Here is a 19,030-nt window from a genome sequence, read left to right on the forward strand (position 1 = left end):
AACACTAACTCTAAAAACATAAATAACGGCACTAGGCATGAAGCTTAGCATTTGTGGAAGCTATAACAATATACCTTTTGCTTCTATTATTTTATTTATTATTAAACTAATAAATCATTTTTTGTTTTGACCCTGACAATCAGTCTTCGACTTTAACATTTGCATATTTTCAAATGAGCAATGTATTTTTTTATAGTATAATATAAGTAACTCATCACTAACATTTAAGTAGTTGCCACTTTTGCTAAGTCCATGTACTTGTGCAATATAGAGATAGATATAGAAATAGTTTTGATTACATTTTTATTTCAACAAATAAATTAAGTTCGTGTTTTTTTTGCAAAAATTGTCTAGGGTAGTGTGCCAAAAGTTTAAAATCTTTAACAACTTTTTATTTAGTCTTTCAAAAATTGATACATTGCATACATTTAGTAAATTAGTTATATTTCAATTATTATTTCAAATATTTTTCCCCTTTGTAAATTTGTTTTCTAAACAAATTAATTTTACCCTGATCTATTTTTTTAACAATGTCTCACTGATTTAACAAGTTTGTTTTTTATTTAAAGAAAGAAGAAGATTGTTGAATTTTTATGATATTTTGTTAGCTATAATATTGCTTTTTTAAAATAAAAACAAAAATTGTTGACCAAATAAAAAAAGTTATAATATGTTTCATAATAAACATACACAAAAAGCACTTTATCTATGTAGTTGCTAAAATTTTTTAATTACCATTTATAATGCAGTCAAAAGATTTACTCCCAGAAATATTTAATTGTATTTTACATTGATATATTTTTGATAGCACAACTTTTCCAGGTTCTTTTTTAAGAACTTTAAGATTTACTCCTGTCTTGATTCCAATTCCTCCAATATTATATTTCTTTGTTATTTCAAGCTCATTTTGTTGATTCATATTTAGATGCCCTAATCAAAGTAACATCCTGTCAAATGAGTTTGAAATTAAGTGCTTAAAATTAAACTAAAGTTAAAAGTTGAGATTGAGGTTTTTTTATGATAATTGTAAGCTGATTTTATGAAAAATTATTGCAGATATTCATTTATTTTTAGTTATTTAGCATAATTTTGATTTTGGAATTTTAATAACAAAAATTTTAATTGTTCAACTCACTTTTTCAGTACAATGGCTGCTAAATATAATCTGTCAAGTTTTTTTGTTGATCACTGGATAAAAATGTTGGAAAATGAATACGGTGGGAGGAATAAATCTCAAAATGCAGCCAAGATTATTCAATCTACATTTCGCAAATACATGCTTCAAAAAAAATTTGTTAAACTTTGTGAAATGATAAAAAAAGAACCGCACTTTTCTTTCTTACCAGGAAAAAATATAGTCTTTTCTGAACAGTCTGAAGATGAAGAATTTTCAAAATTTGATTTGTTCAATAATGATCTTATTTTACACTCTCTTGTTCAAGATTATTTAGTTAATGAAAAAATAAAATTAGATCAAATCAATTCCAGGGAAATTAATAATTTACCCGAAAATTTTTATGATGTAATCATGTCTTACAAAAATATAGAGCGTAAACCAAATTCTGAATCTTCAGTAAGTCATGAAACTCTTCAAAATGATGAATCACAAATTGTTGAAGACGTGATCAAGCCAGAGTATGTTGATTCTCTTCAAAAAACTTCTTCGACCTCTCCGCTATTCTTTTATAATTCTTTAATTGAAGATTCATTTGTAAATTCTCGAAAAATGTTATACAAGGTCGGATTAAATCTCTTCAATAAGTTGGTTTGTTGTTATTCATTCGAACATAATACTAATATGATTTTAAATTATTACGAATTGTAGAAATCCGGAAAAAGGTATTAAGTTTTTGATAGAAAATGGCTTTATTGCTCAGAAACCTAGTGCAATAGCTAAATTTTTTCAAACGAGAAGTGGAATTTCGAAACAGATGATTGGTGAATATTTGGGAGATATTAACAAATCTTTCAACAACCAAGTACTCATGTAAAAGTTTTTTTTATAGCTTTTTCAAATATGATGAGGTATCTATATAGGCAACTATAATAAAACTTTCTGTTTCGTTTATAAAAATTAATTTTTTTTAATGTTATCCTGGTGCATATTAGTCTAATCAGTTCATCACATTTCCAAACTTAAGAGTTTATATCAGTGGCTATGCCATCTTCATACCTTTCAATTAAGGAGGACGCATTTAAGATGCTAAAAATAAGATTCATTTAATAAGTTTTTAACGTTAAAAGGAATATTTTTTTGGGTGTCCTTTTCTGGTCTTTTTAAAATAGGCAGTGCTGTCTTTGAACATGCCAAATTTTTTGTTTCAACCATTATAACCTATTCCGTAATTGAGTATATTGATTAAGCAATGTAGATTTAGAACCAGAATTTAACTTTTGATAGCCTGACGGTTTTGTGTCTATGACTTGCTTTTATTTTATTTGTTTGAGTAAATAGCTCATGCTGGATTAAGTTGATGTGAAGCTTGTGTAATAATCTAAAGTTAGGATTAAACGTTAAACAATCGTAAGCTTTTTGTCATGCACGTCATTTATTTTAAGAACCAATACAAACAGATATGAACATATCACTTGTGTTTCTAAAACCGGGTTTAATTTTTAACATAATTTTGCATGCTCAATTGTTTTCTTTTTCGTTACTAAAAAAAATTTATTTTACAGACATTTCACTGATCGAATTAACATTTCAAATATGAATATCGATGAAGCTCTTAGAAAGTTCCAATCTTTCTTCAGAATGCCAGTAATTTATTCATTTTCTAACAACATTTATTTATTTAATCTAATATTATACATTGATGTACGTTTACTTATGTGTTAGTCTGTTCTGTGCGTGTCTCTGTATAATTCTATTTTTCAAATTTGTGAATGGCGCACGTGGGTGTTTAAGGTCTCATGAACTAATTGTATCATTATTTTTTACAACTTTTATGCCAGTAAAATCTGTTAATTTTTTGACGCATTTAATAGTTTTTATTTTTCCGATATTTTGAAACCTTGGAAAATTAGAAAAAATTAGACTCACTTCTCACGAGTAAAAAGTTTGCTGCTGTCTTATAAAACTTAGTTGCAATTAAAAGCAAAAGAAATCGTTTGAGTATGACACGTGAACATTAAACCAATTTTGACATTCAACGCTTTTCGTTAAATCAGGATAAGAAGAACCTGAAGCATTTTGTTGAAGTCAGCTTAGTTGTAGAAATAAGATATGTATCGTGACAAATTATCAAATATTGATCTGTAAAACCAATGTAGTCATCAGACATACATTAATTGCGATAGAGAATGCTTGGTCATTTTCTCAAAATCGTGGGCAATACATCAGCAAAGATGTTGACAAAATCATTATCTAAACAAAAATCTATTATTTTAATCCCGTCAATAAGAGCAAAGCTCTTAGAAAAAAGACCTGGAAAGTCGTTTGCTTACTTCAGTATTTAATAAAAGATTACAAAATCTTGCAATGTGTTTGTGTTATATTGAGAGTTTAATGTTCTATTCTATATTATATACCAGTATATTTTGATTTATATATTTCATATTTTAGGGTGAAGCACAAAAAATTGAAAAGCTTGTTGAGGTTCGTTTTAATGACTTTTAACTATTCAATTTTTCAATCGTAGTCATTTTCATCGGTTGAGTATACAATAAATTTAGTTAGAGATTATTATTTTTTATTTGATACAAATGGGAAACTTTATTAAGGGGCTAATAAAATCCTAATATAAAATAAAAATTATTGAAATTGTGCATTTAAGAATGACAATTTCTAGTTTCTACTAAATTATGAAGAAAAAATATTTGAGCCTCATCTGGTTTAATTTAATTTATCATGATTGTTCACTTCTTTTATTGTCTGGATCTAAACTTTCTTCTGTACACATTTCGTAAGTTACAACTTACTTTCTCAGATTTTATTTTTGAGTACAGTAATGTAATTTTTTTCAAAATTCTCCAAAATTAGTCTTTTTTAACTGCATTCCAACAACATCCTGTTTTTTTTTACATGTCTACCCGCTTGTAACATGTCTACAAAGCAGCAGACCAAACCAACTTTTTACAAAAAATTTAACTTTTACTCCCATTAAATGCTTCTTTGCACTGCACTACATCTGATGAATCTAATTGTCTAATGACGCCTCTCATGTATTATGTTCTTTCTACCCATTTCTTTTTCACTCTTTATGAGAGCTTTCGATTCCACTCTTTTTTACTCTTTTTTTGCTATATTTATCTTTAGTTTTTATGATGTACAGTGCACCAACCTAACCTCTGTCCGACAGGTAACATCTGTGTTTATCAACTCCTTTCAAGTGCCCATCTATTCACCTTTCTTGTTTTGTTGATTATTGGTTTTTGCTATATCAACAGTCGAAAATTTAAACATATCAAAATAACGTTTTATATTTTAAATTAATGAGGAAAAAATATTTTTTATGCTATATTATGGAAAAATTCCTTCGTTAATGATAAAATGTACATAACCTTGTTGGATTTGTTTATCAACATTTTGTAATCTGCTACAGCCACTTATTTCCGTTATAAAACTACTGACAACTTTCTGAAATACTTAGTGAATCAAATTTCTAAGTTTTATTCAAGTAATTTTTTTCCATTTTCTTCTTCTTTTAAATATTTGCTTTTTTTCAAAAGGTTTTTTCCTTTCATTATTGCAAAAGTAACGTTTGTCTGGTCAGCCAGTTCAAGAGTGCGGATACGGTATTTTTACTCGCATTTGCCATCATAATGCTCAACACCGATTTACATAATCCAAATATCAAGCCAAAGAAAAAAATGAAAATGGAGGAATTTGTAAAAAATCTTGAAGGTTTTTTTTATATCAATGGATACATTGTTGTAAAATTATGACTAGAAAGTAGTTATAATTGATATTAATTTTCCAATAATTTCAATGGCTGTTTGGTTTTCAGAGTTTTCAATAAATATTTCAGCTCTCTAGGCAAATAATTCAATTACAAATGAGACATTCGATTACAAATATCCTTCCTTTATCAATTTTGAATATAATGTTAAATTTTATAACTAGGCACTTTTTTATAGTGTCTCAGTAAATACGTTGTCTCTATGTTTTTTTAGACATTTAATTCCTGTATATAATTTCTGAAATTGGTTCATTTTGAAAGGTGTTGATGGTGGAAATAATATTGACAGGAATTTCTTAACCCACTTGTACGAAAATATTTTAAATGAACAACTAATACCTGCCGCCGATCACACTTCACTTGTCCTGAAAATTGAGAAACTCATAGTCGATAAAAAACCAGTAGGTAATTTTTTCTAGCGTTATATACTGATTGTTTTAGTGCGATGGTATGTATTTTTAAAACTGACTATTCTCTTCGTTGACCAAATTTACAAAAATGTCCTCAATGTGTAAATGTAATTTTGGAATTGTTTTAGCTACTAGTTGGGTAGTTTCGTTTGACTAACTCAATTTAAAATCTTATCTTGTCATAGTGCTCCCATCTTGTTAACCGCTCTTGAAATGTGGTTTTATATGATTGTTTTTCGGTTTAAAATTTGAGATTAGTATCATTAAATAGACTGAGCCATTCATGGAAGTTATTTTAGTTTACGTATTATTGCTGGACTAATTCGATATTTGGTTTTGCAGTTTATAGATGTAAATATTGCTGATTCTTCAAAGGTTTTTGTAAAGTTTTGAAATTAACTTAATATTGATTAATTAATTAATTAATTAATTAATTAGTCAATCAACGGAAATTCAGATGAAATGTTTTTTTAATTATGTTAATCAAACTTTGAAATTTTTTTAATTTTAGAGATTGGTTCTTCCTTACCGACGTTTAGTATGTTATTGCAGATTATTTGAAATTAAGGATTTATGTAGGAAAGAGAGGCTGGACTCACATCAAAGAGAGATCTTCTTGTTTAACGATTCACTACTCGTATGTATTTTTATTTATAGATATTATTTGTGTTATTCTTGTGCATTAAATTTCTGTGAGAAATCAGTTCGAAATAGTCTTTGAATTCGATTTTTAATTTTAAATCTACTTTAGTTTTTATAAAGGTTGATAATTAATAATTAAGTTTTTGGTATGTGTGAAGTACTTTTTTTGTCAGCATCAAATTTTGAAGATTGTAGCTGTATGGGTGTAATAATGATATTTCTTGTTTTTTTTTACAGAATTTTTTTCGCTATCGTTAAATTAATAACATAGTTTCAGACGCATTCTTCATGAAATTTTACAAGTTTTCAACTAATTTAAATGGCAAAAGTTGAAGAGTAGTGGAATGATATTATTGTTTATGAGTTATTATAATTATTATTAAACAGATATTAAAGTTGCACAACAGAAAAAAAAATTTGGCCTACAAGTTCAAACAGTTTATCCTTTTGGCTGGATTTAAACTTATTATTTTTAATAACAATTGTGAGTTTCCAAATAAACTTTTTGTCTTATAAATATTTTAGTAAAGAATTAGTTACATCAATTTTACCAGATTATAAGTATGGTGTAATGCTGAAACCACGAATTTGTGACTATCCGAATATAAGTTTTAATGCCAGGAACAATAGTGACCAAATGAATTTGATTGAAGATCTGAGGGAAGTCATTGGCGAGGTTTTTATTTAAAATTTGCAAAAATTATTCAACATTTTACAAAAGAGACTCAAAAATTTTAAATATTAAAAATAACTTGACATCCTTCATGCACAGCTCTCTTAATCTCTTAGTCGTTACTTTTTTTATCGCAATGCCAACTGGCTTTGAAGCGCAATAATCTACCAACACCAAATCAGATTGTTGTGTCGTTGATTGGTTGTCGGATAGATTATTTCCCATGAGCGTGTATTTACTTTTATAATGTTTATATTAAATAAACAGTGCTTGAGATCTCATATCAATTACAAAATTCAATAGAAAATAACGTTGCAGAGTAACAAAATGGAATCGATAAGAATAGACGAAGAGTTGGAGAAACAACGGCTGAGAAGAATGAACAAGGAATTTGTATGTGAAGAAGACCTACTAAATACTGTAAAATGTGAAAATACAAAGAATCTTGGATCGTTTAGACTTTCTGACATTGAAAATTTTAAAATTCGAAAGCATGTGTCTCATTCCCTTGCAGATATTTACGTAAGTTTTAAAGCGATTTCAATGTTATTATAGTTTTTTATACTAAAACTTAAATGTTAAATATTGAAAAGTATTACTATGATTAACTCCAGTATTGGTGAAGAATACGCGGCTTTTCCCGCATTGATATGCTCACTCTTACACTGAATTAAGTTTCTACCCATAAACCTTTACATTAATTAATCCTATCATATTTTGGTTGTATTTTCTCAGAAATTTGTGTAAAAAATTAATTTTAAAACCGTATAGAATTAAAATAGGTGAAGCTTAATATTATAAAATTTGAAAAATATTGTGTTATATAAATGTGCAGTTATGCACATGGGGAAAAAACGAAGGCTTTAATTATCAATTTGGCAATAAGGAGCTACGATCAACGCAAGAAGAAAAAGATCTTGGAATCATCATTCTTAAAAACACAAAAACATCGCGGCAATGTACTGTGGCTGCGGCCAAAGGAAATCAAATGCTTGGATTCATTAAAAGAACAGTGGTCAGCAGGGAGAAGTCGATCATTCTATAACTGTACAAAACCTTCTTGAATTCTATGCTCAAGTTTGGAGTCCAGATCTGCAAAAGAAAAAAGAGGTTTTGGAGAAAGTAAAGCGGAGAGCAACAAAGATGATCAAAGGACTTGAAAATCTTGAATACAAAGATAGATAGAAAGATTGTAGATTGACAACATTGGAAAAAGAAGATGCAGAGGAGATCTGATACAGGCATACAAATTGATTACCAAGAAAAAAAAAAGAAACACTGTTTACCAAATTTTTTAACTGGAGTATAGAATGGCCACAGATATAAGCTCTCCAAAAAATAGAATGTGTCGTCAAGCAAAGATTCTTCAGCAGTAGAGTGGTAAACACGTGGAATGATCTGAGTAATGAAACGGTCTCCGCTGAATCAATCAACAGTTTCAAGATCAAACTCGGAAAGTTAGGATATTATAACACACTTATCTCGCAGTAGTTCTCACACAGACTCTAATCTATTAAACCATTTTAAACCCTGTTTTGTTATGTTGTTATGTTATTTATGCGTTCGTTTAGTGTCTTTGCTCAAAACTATGGGGAATTCAATTTTATTTCTGTTAAATATCGATTTATATTTTAAATTATTTTTATATTTTCAGAACAAACCAAAAGAACCATTTGAATAACATAATTCAGCAACTACTCGCAATGTGTATGCTACTTTCACGTACACCGATTTTACGTTAAAAGATGCTGACGTGTTAGTGGTTGTTACATATTGGCTTTTATTTATCATTCGGAAACTTTTCCATGCATTATCAATATCACCGTTCCAAGTTGAATTTAAAAGTTTTTTTTGTGAAGGAATGTATCTATTCCTTATATTTATATTTGTTTCCATTAAATTAATAAAAAATACTTAAAAGCATTTTGTTGTGAGATTTTGTTAGCTATACCCTTTATAAATGTGATAATAAATTTTCTACTTATATATATTATGTTGCTTAACATTAATTAGACATTAAATTATTGTATATATGGGGCATTTATCTATTTATTCGTGTTTGTGTTAACTTCTTTTTCCATCTATTCATTTTTTACTAGTCAACTAATTTCGTGTTATTTCTGAAAAGAAATCAGATTAGAATACTTTTTAAAATGATTATGTTTAGTTTTGCCAATAAAATATTCAACTTTTGAATCTTGTTTTTGATACTTTTATTGTATAAAGAAATCAGGTTTCCACATTTTTTCTTTAACTTTCATTGCTAACCGTTGCTAATGTCACCACTGTTCCAAAACCCGAAACAAACGTTACTTTCGTGTTTTGCAGTTTTTAGAGAATGTTATTGTTAAACAAAACTTACCGTTAAATAAAATTTATAACGGGTTAAGGTCAAAGGCAAAGAACACAAAGTAAGAGCAAATTATGTGTTTTTTTTATTATTGAAATTCAATTCAAAATTGTTGAATGTTGGGTTGATCACAATGATAAATGGTATGATCACATTCACCACATTCATTCGAGATTCATCATTCACATTCATCATGTCCGCATATCGTACTAATTCTAAATAAACAGTCATAAAGAGTTGTAAACATGCCATATAACATAACTGAAAATTAGAATTTAGAATCTAAGTTCAAATTTTCAGTCACAGTATCTTGTTTCTTATTCTAACTAATTGATTCATCGTTACATAATTTTAATAACTCACATAATAATATAATACTTCATCACAAGATGAGATAAATGATACCAACAATTATTAATAAATTAACATAATAAACATATATAAATTAGTAAAATATTAGAAATTAGAAGAAGATGTATTATAATTTAGAGACTATAATATAAAATATAGCCAAGGATTTTTAATAGTCAACTAATAAATACTAAATAACTTGTTATATGAAAATTAATGGTAATTAGTTTGGTAGGCTTGTTTAATTTAAAAAAGGCCTGCTAAATTTTTAATTTTATATTGAAAAATAATAATTTTTAAAATCTATATAATGCAAATATATGATACATATTTGACTAAATTCAAACAGTTGTACAGTGTTAAATAAATTTTTCAAGTTTTGTAATAATTTTTACTTTAAATAAATCATTCAATAAATTAAAAGCTGTCTATGGTATATATGAATCACTATGGATTGATTAATTCATTTAATGTCTAATGATTAGGCATGTTTTAAAAGTTTTTATTTATAATAGTATGATGATTAACTATTCAAATTTGTTTCATATAATTATAATACAATAGCTTCTAATATGATAGCTTAGTTTTAGTATAATAGCTTCTCCTAATATTTTTTTAGTTTTAATAGTTACTAAAATTTTTTCTGCAAAAGTTTTATCATATATTTAGGAGCCAAACAAAAGCCTACCCAACAAATTTTAAAGCCATAATGTCAGAAGAAAAACCCCAAAGTCGACACACACCTAATCTCCAAGGAATATTAAGATTTTGTACAGAAATTACTACACATGAAAATGATACAGGCTCAACTTTTTCTTCAATGTCTGAAGAGGTTTGTTTATATATAAATACATAATGCACAGACATGTGTTTAGTCATTACTTATATAAATGGGTTGCTAATTTGATGTTCAACTCATAATGCTAAAAAAATTGACTGTTCATAATTTTCATTCACGTCATATTTTTTCTCTTTAGTCATCAATTTTTTACCTGTCTTAAAATAAAAGTTAAATGTTATGACTCTAAACTTTCAGTATTTTTTTCTGTTAAGAAGCCTGACAAATGAATAGCTGCTTACAGATGTTTTTTACTTAGTTACAAACTAAACAGACTGTGACATTTATTTAACACGATGTACATATTCATCTGTATCTATATGAACTTTTGCATCCTATGCTCAAAGCATTTGATGGCTTTTGAGTTTTGGGCCATTAGCAATTAAACCTGGTCACCATGCACTCTTGCTGTTTGAGCTTTCCAGTTATCAATGTAATAAGCTGCTTCAAAAATATTATGGTATTATCTTTAACCTCTTTACATTGCTATAACCGTGTGTTTCATTTAATCAAAGAAAATTGCATTTGTTGGTCAACTTTAGGTACTTAGTTTTATCTGAATTTTACCTTTTTTTACTTTTTTTCTATCATATTTGAAACAGCAAAAGCAATGGTTGAAGGATGCTCTAGAGTCAGTTGGTGCAAATGATCCTGTGAAGAAAATGATTGAATATCTAAAAATAATTTTGAAAAGTTCTGACTCTGGTGATTTAAAGAATGATGTAGAACAAAAAGAAGTTGCATTGGAAGAATTAGCATGCTTTTGTGAAGATATTGATTTAGCCAATGGTTAGATTTTTTATTTTCTTTTTTATGTATTTGTGGGGATTGCAATAAAATTAAATCATTTGAAAATGTAATTTATTATTTTGTCACAACTCGCTTCTTTGTTATAATTTTAATGATAAGAAATTGTGTAAGGAAGGCTTATAAGATAAAATTTAGATATAATAGTAATGGTGTGTTGGGTTAAAGTGTTGTTTTCTTCTGTGTGAGAGCTGCAGAAGTTAATGGAAATGGCTCTAAATAAATAAATAGTAAAAAATTTAAAGACAAATAGATATTCAGTTTGGTGAAAGTACATTTGATGCAATTTTTATTATATAATTGTGTGAAAAAATATTATGTTAATTGTAAATTTATTATGCATTTGTCAATTCATGACTAATGTTATTTCAAAGATGCGTTTTTAAAATGAACTATTAAGATGTAGTAGATCTATGATTCAATAGGTGACTCAGATGATTTATTTGTCCAAGGCCATTGCCTAACTGAACGAGACATGGCATTTCTGCAGAATGAGCTAAATGGCCAACTAATTTGTTTTTAAATTAAGTACTTAAAATTAAACTGATTTTGACATTCATTTGCTTCTTAGTAAAGCTATTTATTTTATTTGGAACTTTTTAGCATAATACGTTCTTATAAAAATTTTAGTTCCTGTTTGCCATTTCCCGGTTTTCCCGATTTTAAAATGTTGCTTATTTTCAGGGTATTTCCCGTTCCTGATATTTCTGGGAACAAAACTTAGTTATATATTTTGCTAATGCAAACATAAAAAATGTAATGCTTCGTTTGTAAGGTTATCTCCAAGTTCAGTTTTAAATGACATGTTTAGATTGCTATCTTTTCTGCAGATCCTCCTGTTAAGTTATGAAAACAATTACCAAGGCATGTACGCACACTTTTGTCACATTTCCAACAGAATATTTCAGTCCTTATATATTTTTCGTCAAATTTTTGTTAATACTAAAATATCATACCAATTGATTATTCATATAATTATTATTTGATTAAATTATTTGATTGATATATGCTAATATGTACATCACATTTTCCAGATTTCTACAAAATAGGTGGTTTTGACATATTTCCACTATTACTTAATGGCTCTGATGAATCCTTGAAATGGAAGGCAGCAGAGTTGTTGGCTGTATTAATTCAGAACAATCCATTCTGTCAAGAAAAGGTTTTGGATGGTGGGATCATATTAGAAATTTTGTTACAAAAATTAAAAAATGAAAACGAGTGCACAGATGTCAAAGTTAAATGCTTATACGCTGCGTCATGTTAGTATAATTATTACTTTGTAAATGTTTTTAGTACTTCTTTGAATGATCCCTGTCTTCCTAAGTTAACTGGTGTTATCATAATTTTTTCTCATCTTCTGATCGGCATTTCTTATTGATTCTATTATGATATTCACTCACACACTCCACCAATTATCAGCTTTTATAACACTGATGCCTATCAAGTTCAAATCTTCAGTTACTTTCTCATTGAATTACTCATAGGAAGTTATAAAAAAGCGCTTGACCAGAACTATTTATTAGCTTTCTCCAATTACCTAAGCCTAAATTGGGTATCCTTGCACTAATTATAACGCTGCAATAAAAAGCAATGGATTCAACTAAGAGTCCTGGCACACAATAGTCAACCGTTAAAGCAAATAACTTATTTTATCCCCTGTCATTCTTGATTACTCATGATAAATAATTAGTAAAAAAGACAAAAATGCAAGTTAAGACCGTAAAACATTATCTATCTAGATTAAAATTCGGGTTGCCACTTTTCCTCTAGCCAAAAAAATTAGCTAGTCAACTGGGATGATAACTTTGTATGTACGATAAATAAATCAATCAATCAATCAATCAAGCCGTGTAGGAACGTTCAGCTACTGTTTAAGCAGGTTATTATACGCAAATGGAAATGTCGTTAACGTGTTATTTTTATTTTTCTTATAGCTGCATGATTTTAATTTCAAATCGCTTTATTGCTATTTACAGCAATTTAGGACAGTTATTCTCTGTTTTCAAGACATATAACTTAAGTATGTGATCTGAAATTCATCCCAGTATATACGAGGTGTCGACCCTAAGAAGCCTTTGCAATCCATTTTGTGAAAAGTGGCAACCCAAATCTGAATATGACATTCAAAAATTTTTTATTAAGGTTTGGCTAGAGAATGTGAAAGAGGACGAAAGGAACTAATCAAACTCAATGGTCTAAACGCCATTATTAACTTGATGCATTCTGACGTTGAAAAGCTTCAAATTAAAAGTCTATTTTTGATCAATTCCTTATGCATAGAATCAAATGAAATTAGAGGTTTCATTCTACTTTGGAACAGTTGTTTAACAGTTTCACAAACTCTACTTAAATTTTTTGAGTCAGATTTGCTAAATAGCCTGAACATCATGGATGATCTAACGCAATTAATACAATCTGAAACGAGTACTACAGTTCATGGATTTGCAGTCAAAGCCCTCATAAATTTGATCCTAGATAACGAGCTAATGAGAGAAAAACTGAAGAGTGCAAAATACGACCTAAAAGCCTCTTTAGAAAAGAGATTGAATGGCTTAAAAGAAGATAAAGATTATCAAGTTATTTTAAACTTTTTTCACAAAACTATTTAATCACTAATAAAATTTATATAATTTATGCAGGAGGAGGTTGACGAGTTGAAGCTGCTGTTAAAAATATTTGATTAATTTACTAGCTAATAATATATTGATTCGAAAGACTGTTTCTGAGCCATTGGCATACTGTGCTGATGTTAATAAAATGAAAAACAAAGCCGAAAATTTTCGTTTTTTGCAGCCACGCTCACTGTGTTTTAGCTTTATTAAAATTAATTATTAAAAATTGTTTTGACAATTCAATAAAATAATTGCTGAATTCTGCATTATCAATCATGACTAAGAATTACATCTCATCTTGGCTGGTTGATGTTGTGTTTGGGCATGCAGTGTTTAGGTTCTTTTGATGGCAGTGGTGACTCATGGTAAGACTTTATGGCATTTGCTGGAAATGCATCTTTTTCCTTCAAAAAAAGTTCATACGCATTTATGATAACAAATAAAAGTTATTGAATATAAAGCATCTGTGAAGAGTAATCATTAGTTAACTTAAACATGACTTTGCAACAGCTGAATCAATGAATTATCAGCTAATTTTCCAAACCGAAGTTATTTTTTTACTTTTAAAAAGGAAAACTAACAATAGATAATTTTTATTTTATTTCACAATTTTTATTTGTAATTTAACTTAATGAATAACATCTCAGTCAATCCACAATTTTTGTTTGTAATTTAACTTAATGAGTAACATCTCAGTCAGTCTTAGAGCTATATGTAGCAATATCCTGTATTTGAAATAACCATGGTAGAAATGAAAAATATGAAAAAAGAAGAGGAAAAAATGGAATTTCAATTGAATTGATAATAACATGACGACTAGCTGCACTACAAGTAATTTGTAAAATCTGCTAGCATCCCGTGTGGATGGCTTACAAAAGCCTGTTGAGATGACACATGAAGGCAGTAAGGATTGACGGAGTGATGATATCAAGGAAAAAATGAAGACAGTGTCAATTTCAAACTGAATTGTAAAAATAAGGGAAAGCTGACCAGTCTGTTTACATACAGTCCTCTAACTGGCAACAACCATTGTTCAAAAAGAATTGACAAGAAAGAGCCATCGCAAGATGCCATTGCAATGTTTACACGTTAAAAAAATATGGTAAACAAAACAATGTTTAAAATATTATGATAAAAACCTGCATTTTATATGTGAAAAACTTGGACGATAAATAACAGATCAAAAGCATTTGAAATGAAGTGATATATATTTGCTTAGATTCAGTTGGAGATGAAAGTTGATAAGCAAAATATGACGTTTTGGCACTTTCTATTCATCAAATCAAATATTATATGCTAACTCTATAGAAAAATCATGATCTAGACATCAAGATAAGATAATGCTATTCTTAAGATAATGCTATTCCTGAAAAAAGGAACAATGAAATTTATAACTATGTTAACCAAATTAAGAAAACTGTGTTAACAAAAATTTACATTAGATTAACATTAACCATTTTTGATAATTTAAAAAATTTAACACAAACTTTTACAACTTGACCTGCAACAACAACATCCTTGTTAGTTTTTGGTGGACTCCTAAATTTGATGTATCATGATTTATTTTATAAGTAAAGAGTTTGGCCTATCTTTAAAAAATATTAATCTAAATTATTTATTGATATTATGGTATGTATGAATGGGCAATTAATGTTGTAAAATAAAACAAAGTATTTAATTTTTTTAAAGTATTTAATTTAATTGAGAATTAAAAACAATAAGTACCCAGAACCAAATTCTTCAATTTCTTCTTTGGTCATCACTTCAGGTTTTTGTTCTGAACCTGAAGTTTTGTGAGTTCTAGCAATCCTCATACCACCTGCTTTCACTTGCATTTTAAGCATTAATGAATTAATAAAAACAATTCATCTAATACGAAAAGTTGGAAATTTTCAGTATTTTATATTTTGCGCATGATATGAGAATGAATGATTTGATATTACATTACAAGACATAATTATAATTGTAACTACATACATATTGTGAGCACGTTGTCCAAGTTACTTTTTTAATTCTAGACAATTTATTAACTTTAAATGGGTTTACATCTCATACACAGAATACATAATCAGTACTTTTTATACTTTTAAATATAAATAATTAATAAATAATTAAAACATATATAAACAATTAATAAAGGAAAGGGATAGATGGTCTGGTTGGCCTCCTGGTGACTTGCTGACTTATGAAAAACAATCAATCTTACTTTTCTCAAAACAACTTGCAAAAATACGCTGAAAACAATTTAAGTTTTGTTCCTACCTGCAGGTGGGTGACCAGCGAGTAACTTAGGCTCCTCTTCGGACGACATTATTTTAAAAAATCTTAAAAAATACGAGAGGCCACGTATTAGAACTCTAGTTAAAATAGATAGACCCTAGACAAAATATATTGAAAATATTTTTTCTAGTCCATGGTTATAAATTAATTTTTATGCCATATCCATTATATCCATGTTCTAGCCACAAGCTAAAATAAGTTTTGACCATGGATATATATATATATATCCATGGTTTTGACAATAAAAAACAAATATTAAAATTTTAACAATTTTATCAGTGTCGGCGTCACTTTTGTTATAATTCTTTCTGTTGGTCTGAAACTTTAGACTGAAATCGTCCTGTTGTACTCTTATCATTATTTAATATTCTTTAATGCAATGTTGACCAGGCACTTTTGTTATAATTTGTAAAGACAAAATCACGAAACCTTCATGGAATTGTAGTTGGGTATTAAAGACAATGACGTGAACGTTATTTGGTCAACGTTGAAGTCAAAGTAAGTGCTACTGCAAAGTTTTTATGAAACTAATATGTTTTGAGTTAGAAATTGTTTTAGGACAATAAAACTTTATTTGCCCATTCATCAAAAAAATTTAGAAAAAAAAGTGGTTGCATTATTCTATATAGAATTAAATTTAGAAAAAAAAGTGGTTGCATTATTCTATATATATATATATATATATATATATATATATATATACATATATATCAATATATATATCAATATACATATGTGGTCAGAGGTCAGAGCAACAAAGTAGTTTCCATCTACAAAAAACCTAACTTACGAGGATCGTCTTAAAAAGTTAAAATTAACAACTTTGGTGGAAAGAAAAAAAAGAGATTTGATTCAGTTGCTTAAAATCATGCAAAATTTGGACAAAGATGATTTAAATAACCGTTTTAGCATAGTCAAAACCAAAACGCGAGGTCACTTTTTGAAATATTTTAAAGAATTAACAAGAATAGAGGCAGAAAAAATTACTTACTCAATAGAGTGGCAAATACATGGAACTCAAATGAACTTGTTATGGCACAATCAATAAACAATTTTTAAGCAGGTATTGATTGCTGGATGAACAACAATCAATCAACGAATCGGCTGCGCTAGCATGCATGACAGCATGCTCTCCGGATAACCTCCAAAACACCTTTACTACTACTACTACTACTACTAATACTATGGTCGCAATTGATTAGCTTTTAATATACTTTTAAACTTTTTGTTGTTTACTTATCTTTGGTCGCAAAAGCTGTAAATTGTTGCGGGTATTAATGTTACAGATTATCGTCCGTTTGTTTTCGATAGTTCTGCTGCAATGGTCTGTTTAAGTTATATTTTCCTTTTTCCGAGTTCGAATTTTTGTATTTACCTATCTGCTTTTTATTGAGTTATAATAATTGTAATTTTAAAACTAGGAAATCGTTTAGGTTTATATGTTTGGCATAAAACTTACTATGTTCATAAAAAATCAGAATGTGCTGAAGCTCCTCCCACTAGGCTGGGGACTAGTCACTAGTAGGACTTCTGGACTAGTTTGGTCCTTTCTTACGTGACATTGCTCCTTTATAAATATAAAATTTATATGCTTATGCCTTATATATAGCTAATTAAATTAAACTAATAAATAAAAGATATAAAATTTAGAAATACTAACAATCAAATTATTAAAAAAACAAACATAATTTCACTTCCTTTCTGATTTTGTAAAAGGTGTTAAAAAGGAAATAAAAATAGACAGTATCATAGATACATATAGATAGATATTTTTAAATTGTAATATCATAGATAAATAAATACAATACAAATACTCAAATAAAGATGATATCATACACAAATTGATGTTGATGGTTGTATTGCATATGAATTAAATTAAGTTAAATTTATTTTCTTAAAGCTTTTTCATTCGTTTTTCAAATCTTTGGTTGGGAAGGATGTTGTTGTTGAATTAAAAAATGACCTCAGGTATACATATCTATTTATTAAATTTTACTATACTATTTGATCCATATTATATGTGAATGATTTTACTCTTTAATTGTTAAATAATATTTATCGAGTTAATTTAGAGGTTCCTGTTGTAATAGTAATTATTTAGAGCAGAGGTGGGCTAACATTTTGCTCTGAGGGCTGCATTGAGAACTATTTTACCTTTGATGGGCCGCATATGTACTTGAATAGCAAATTTTTTTGACCTGGCGGAGAATTTTTTCATGATTTGTGGCACCTTTTTTGGTCATAATGTCTGGCTGACGACCTTTTTTGGTGAACTAGGCCTCAGGGGCTGCACAAAATTACTTTACGGGCCACATAAAATGTGGACTGCCGGCCATTGTTTGCCCACCCCTGATTTAGAGAAATGTGAAAATGCTATCAAATGTATAAATTAATTTTGATTTTTTCAAGCATATGTGGAACACTGCATTCAGTTGATCAGTTTTTAAATATCAAACTGACGGACATCAGTGTAATAGACCCAGATAAATACCCACATATGGTTACATTTTTTAATAATTTTAAAAATTCCCATTACTAATTTTTTTAACAGTTATTAATCTAAAAATCTAAGATTGAAAATCAATTTTACTAGCTTTCTGTCAAGAATTGTTTCATTCGTGGATCAGTAATAAGATATATCCAGCTGCCTGCTGAGGAATGTGATACACAACTTCTTCAAGATGCTGCTAGAAAGGAATCAGCACAAAACAAGCAAAGATCATGATATCACAAAAGCGTGATAATTCAGGCTAAATATAGCTAATATACAAATATATATATGTTTGTTTGTATGTATGTAGGTATGTATATATAATTAAATCCATGTTTATACGTTAGTGACTATTTTTCAAGATTTTTAATTTTTGGCAGACACAACGCAAATCTCCAAAATTTGTTTTAAATGTTTTGTTGAACTGTGTCAAGTTAAAATAATGTTGGTTTTGGTATGTTAATATATGATAAATAACAAAAGATTTTTATAAGGAAAAGTAAATGAAAGAGTGTCTCGTTGGTCCATCGTATATTGTAATAGTGGGCCAATTGTTGCACCAACTTATTGAAAAATTTTACTTGTTTATTTATTAATTATAATTACGTTTTAAATTTGACAACTCGAACAAAATCCTTCACGGCACTGAGACAATTCTTGTAAAAAAAACTG

General features: G+C 28.3%; 3 protein-coding genes across 3 annotated transcripts; all 3 read left to right on the forward strand.

The window, feature by feature from the left end:
- Nucleotides 1–1,147: 1,147 nt before the first annotated feature.
- On the forward strand, nt 1,148–8,307 carry HELRODRAFT_166150 (hypothetical protein; the record flags this gene model as incomplete). Its single annotated transcript, XM_009033159.1, has 9 exons — nt 1,148–1,761; nt 1,826–1,979; nt 3,172–3,201; nt 3,566–3,598; nt 4,672–4,846; nt 5,163–5,306; nt 6,508–6,629; nt 6,945–7,148; nt 8,281–8,307. 9 exons carry the CDS (start codon nt 1,148–1,150, stop codon nt 8,305–8,307), a joined length of 1,503 nt encoding a protein of 500 aa, XP_009031407.1.
- Nucleotides 8,308–10,036: 1,729 nt separating this feature from the next.
- On the forward strand, nt 10,037–13,659 carry HELRODRAFT_166151 (hypothetical protein; the record flags this gene model as incomplete). The annotated part of the gene is made up of 5 exons (XM_009033160.1): nt 10,037–10,159; nt 10,768–10,954; nt 12,007–12,234; nt 13,118–13,551; nt 13,615–13,659. The coding sequence occupies 5 exons, from the start codon at nt 10,037–10,039 to the stop codon at nt 13,657–13,659; spliced, it is 1,017 nt and encodes a 338-aa protein (XP_009031408.1).
- Nucleotides 13,660–17,188: 3,529 nt separating this feature from the next.
- Nucleotides 17,189–18,592, forward strand: HELRODRAFT_156168 (hypothetical protein; the record flags this gene model as incomplete). Its single annotated transcript, XM_009033161.1, has 4 exons — nt 17,189–17,191; nt 17,768–17,835; nt 18,277–18,367; nt 18,461–18,592. The coding sequence occupies 4 exons, from the start codon at nt 17,189–17,191 to the stop codon at nt 18,590–18,592; spliced, it is 294 nt and encodes a 97-aa protein (XP_009031409.1).
- Between the last annotated feature and the right edge of the window lie 438 nt (nt 18,593–19,030).

The sequence above is a fragment of the Helobdella robusta genome (genome assembly GCF_000326865.2).
Source record: "Helobdella robusta unplaced genomic scaffold HELROscaffold_9, whole genome shotgun sequence".
NCBI classification, from domain to species: Eukaryota; Metazoa; Annelida; class Clitellata; order Rhynchobdellida; family Glossiphoniidae; genus Helobdella; species Helobdella robusta.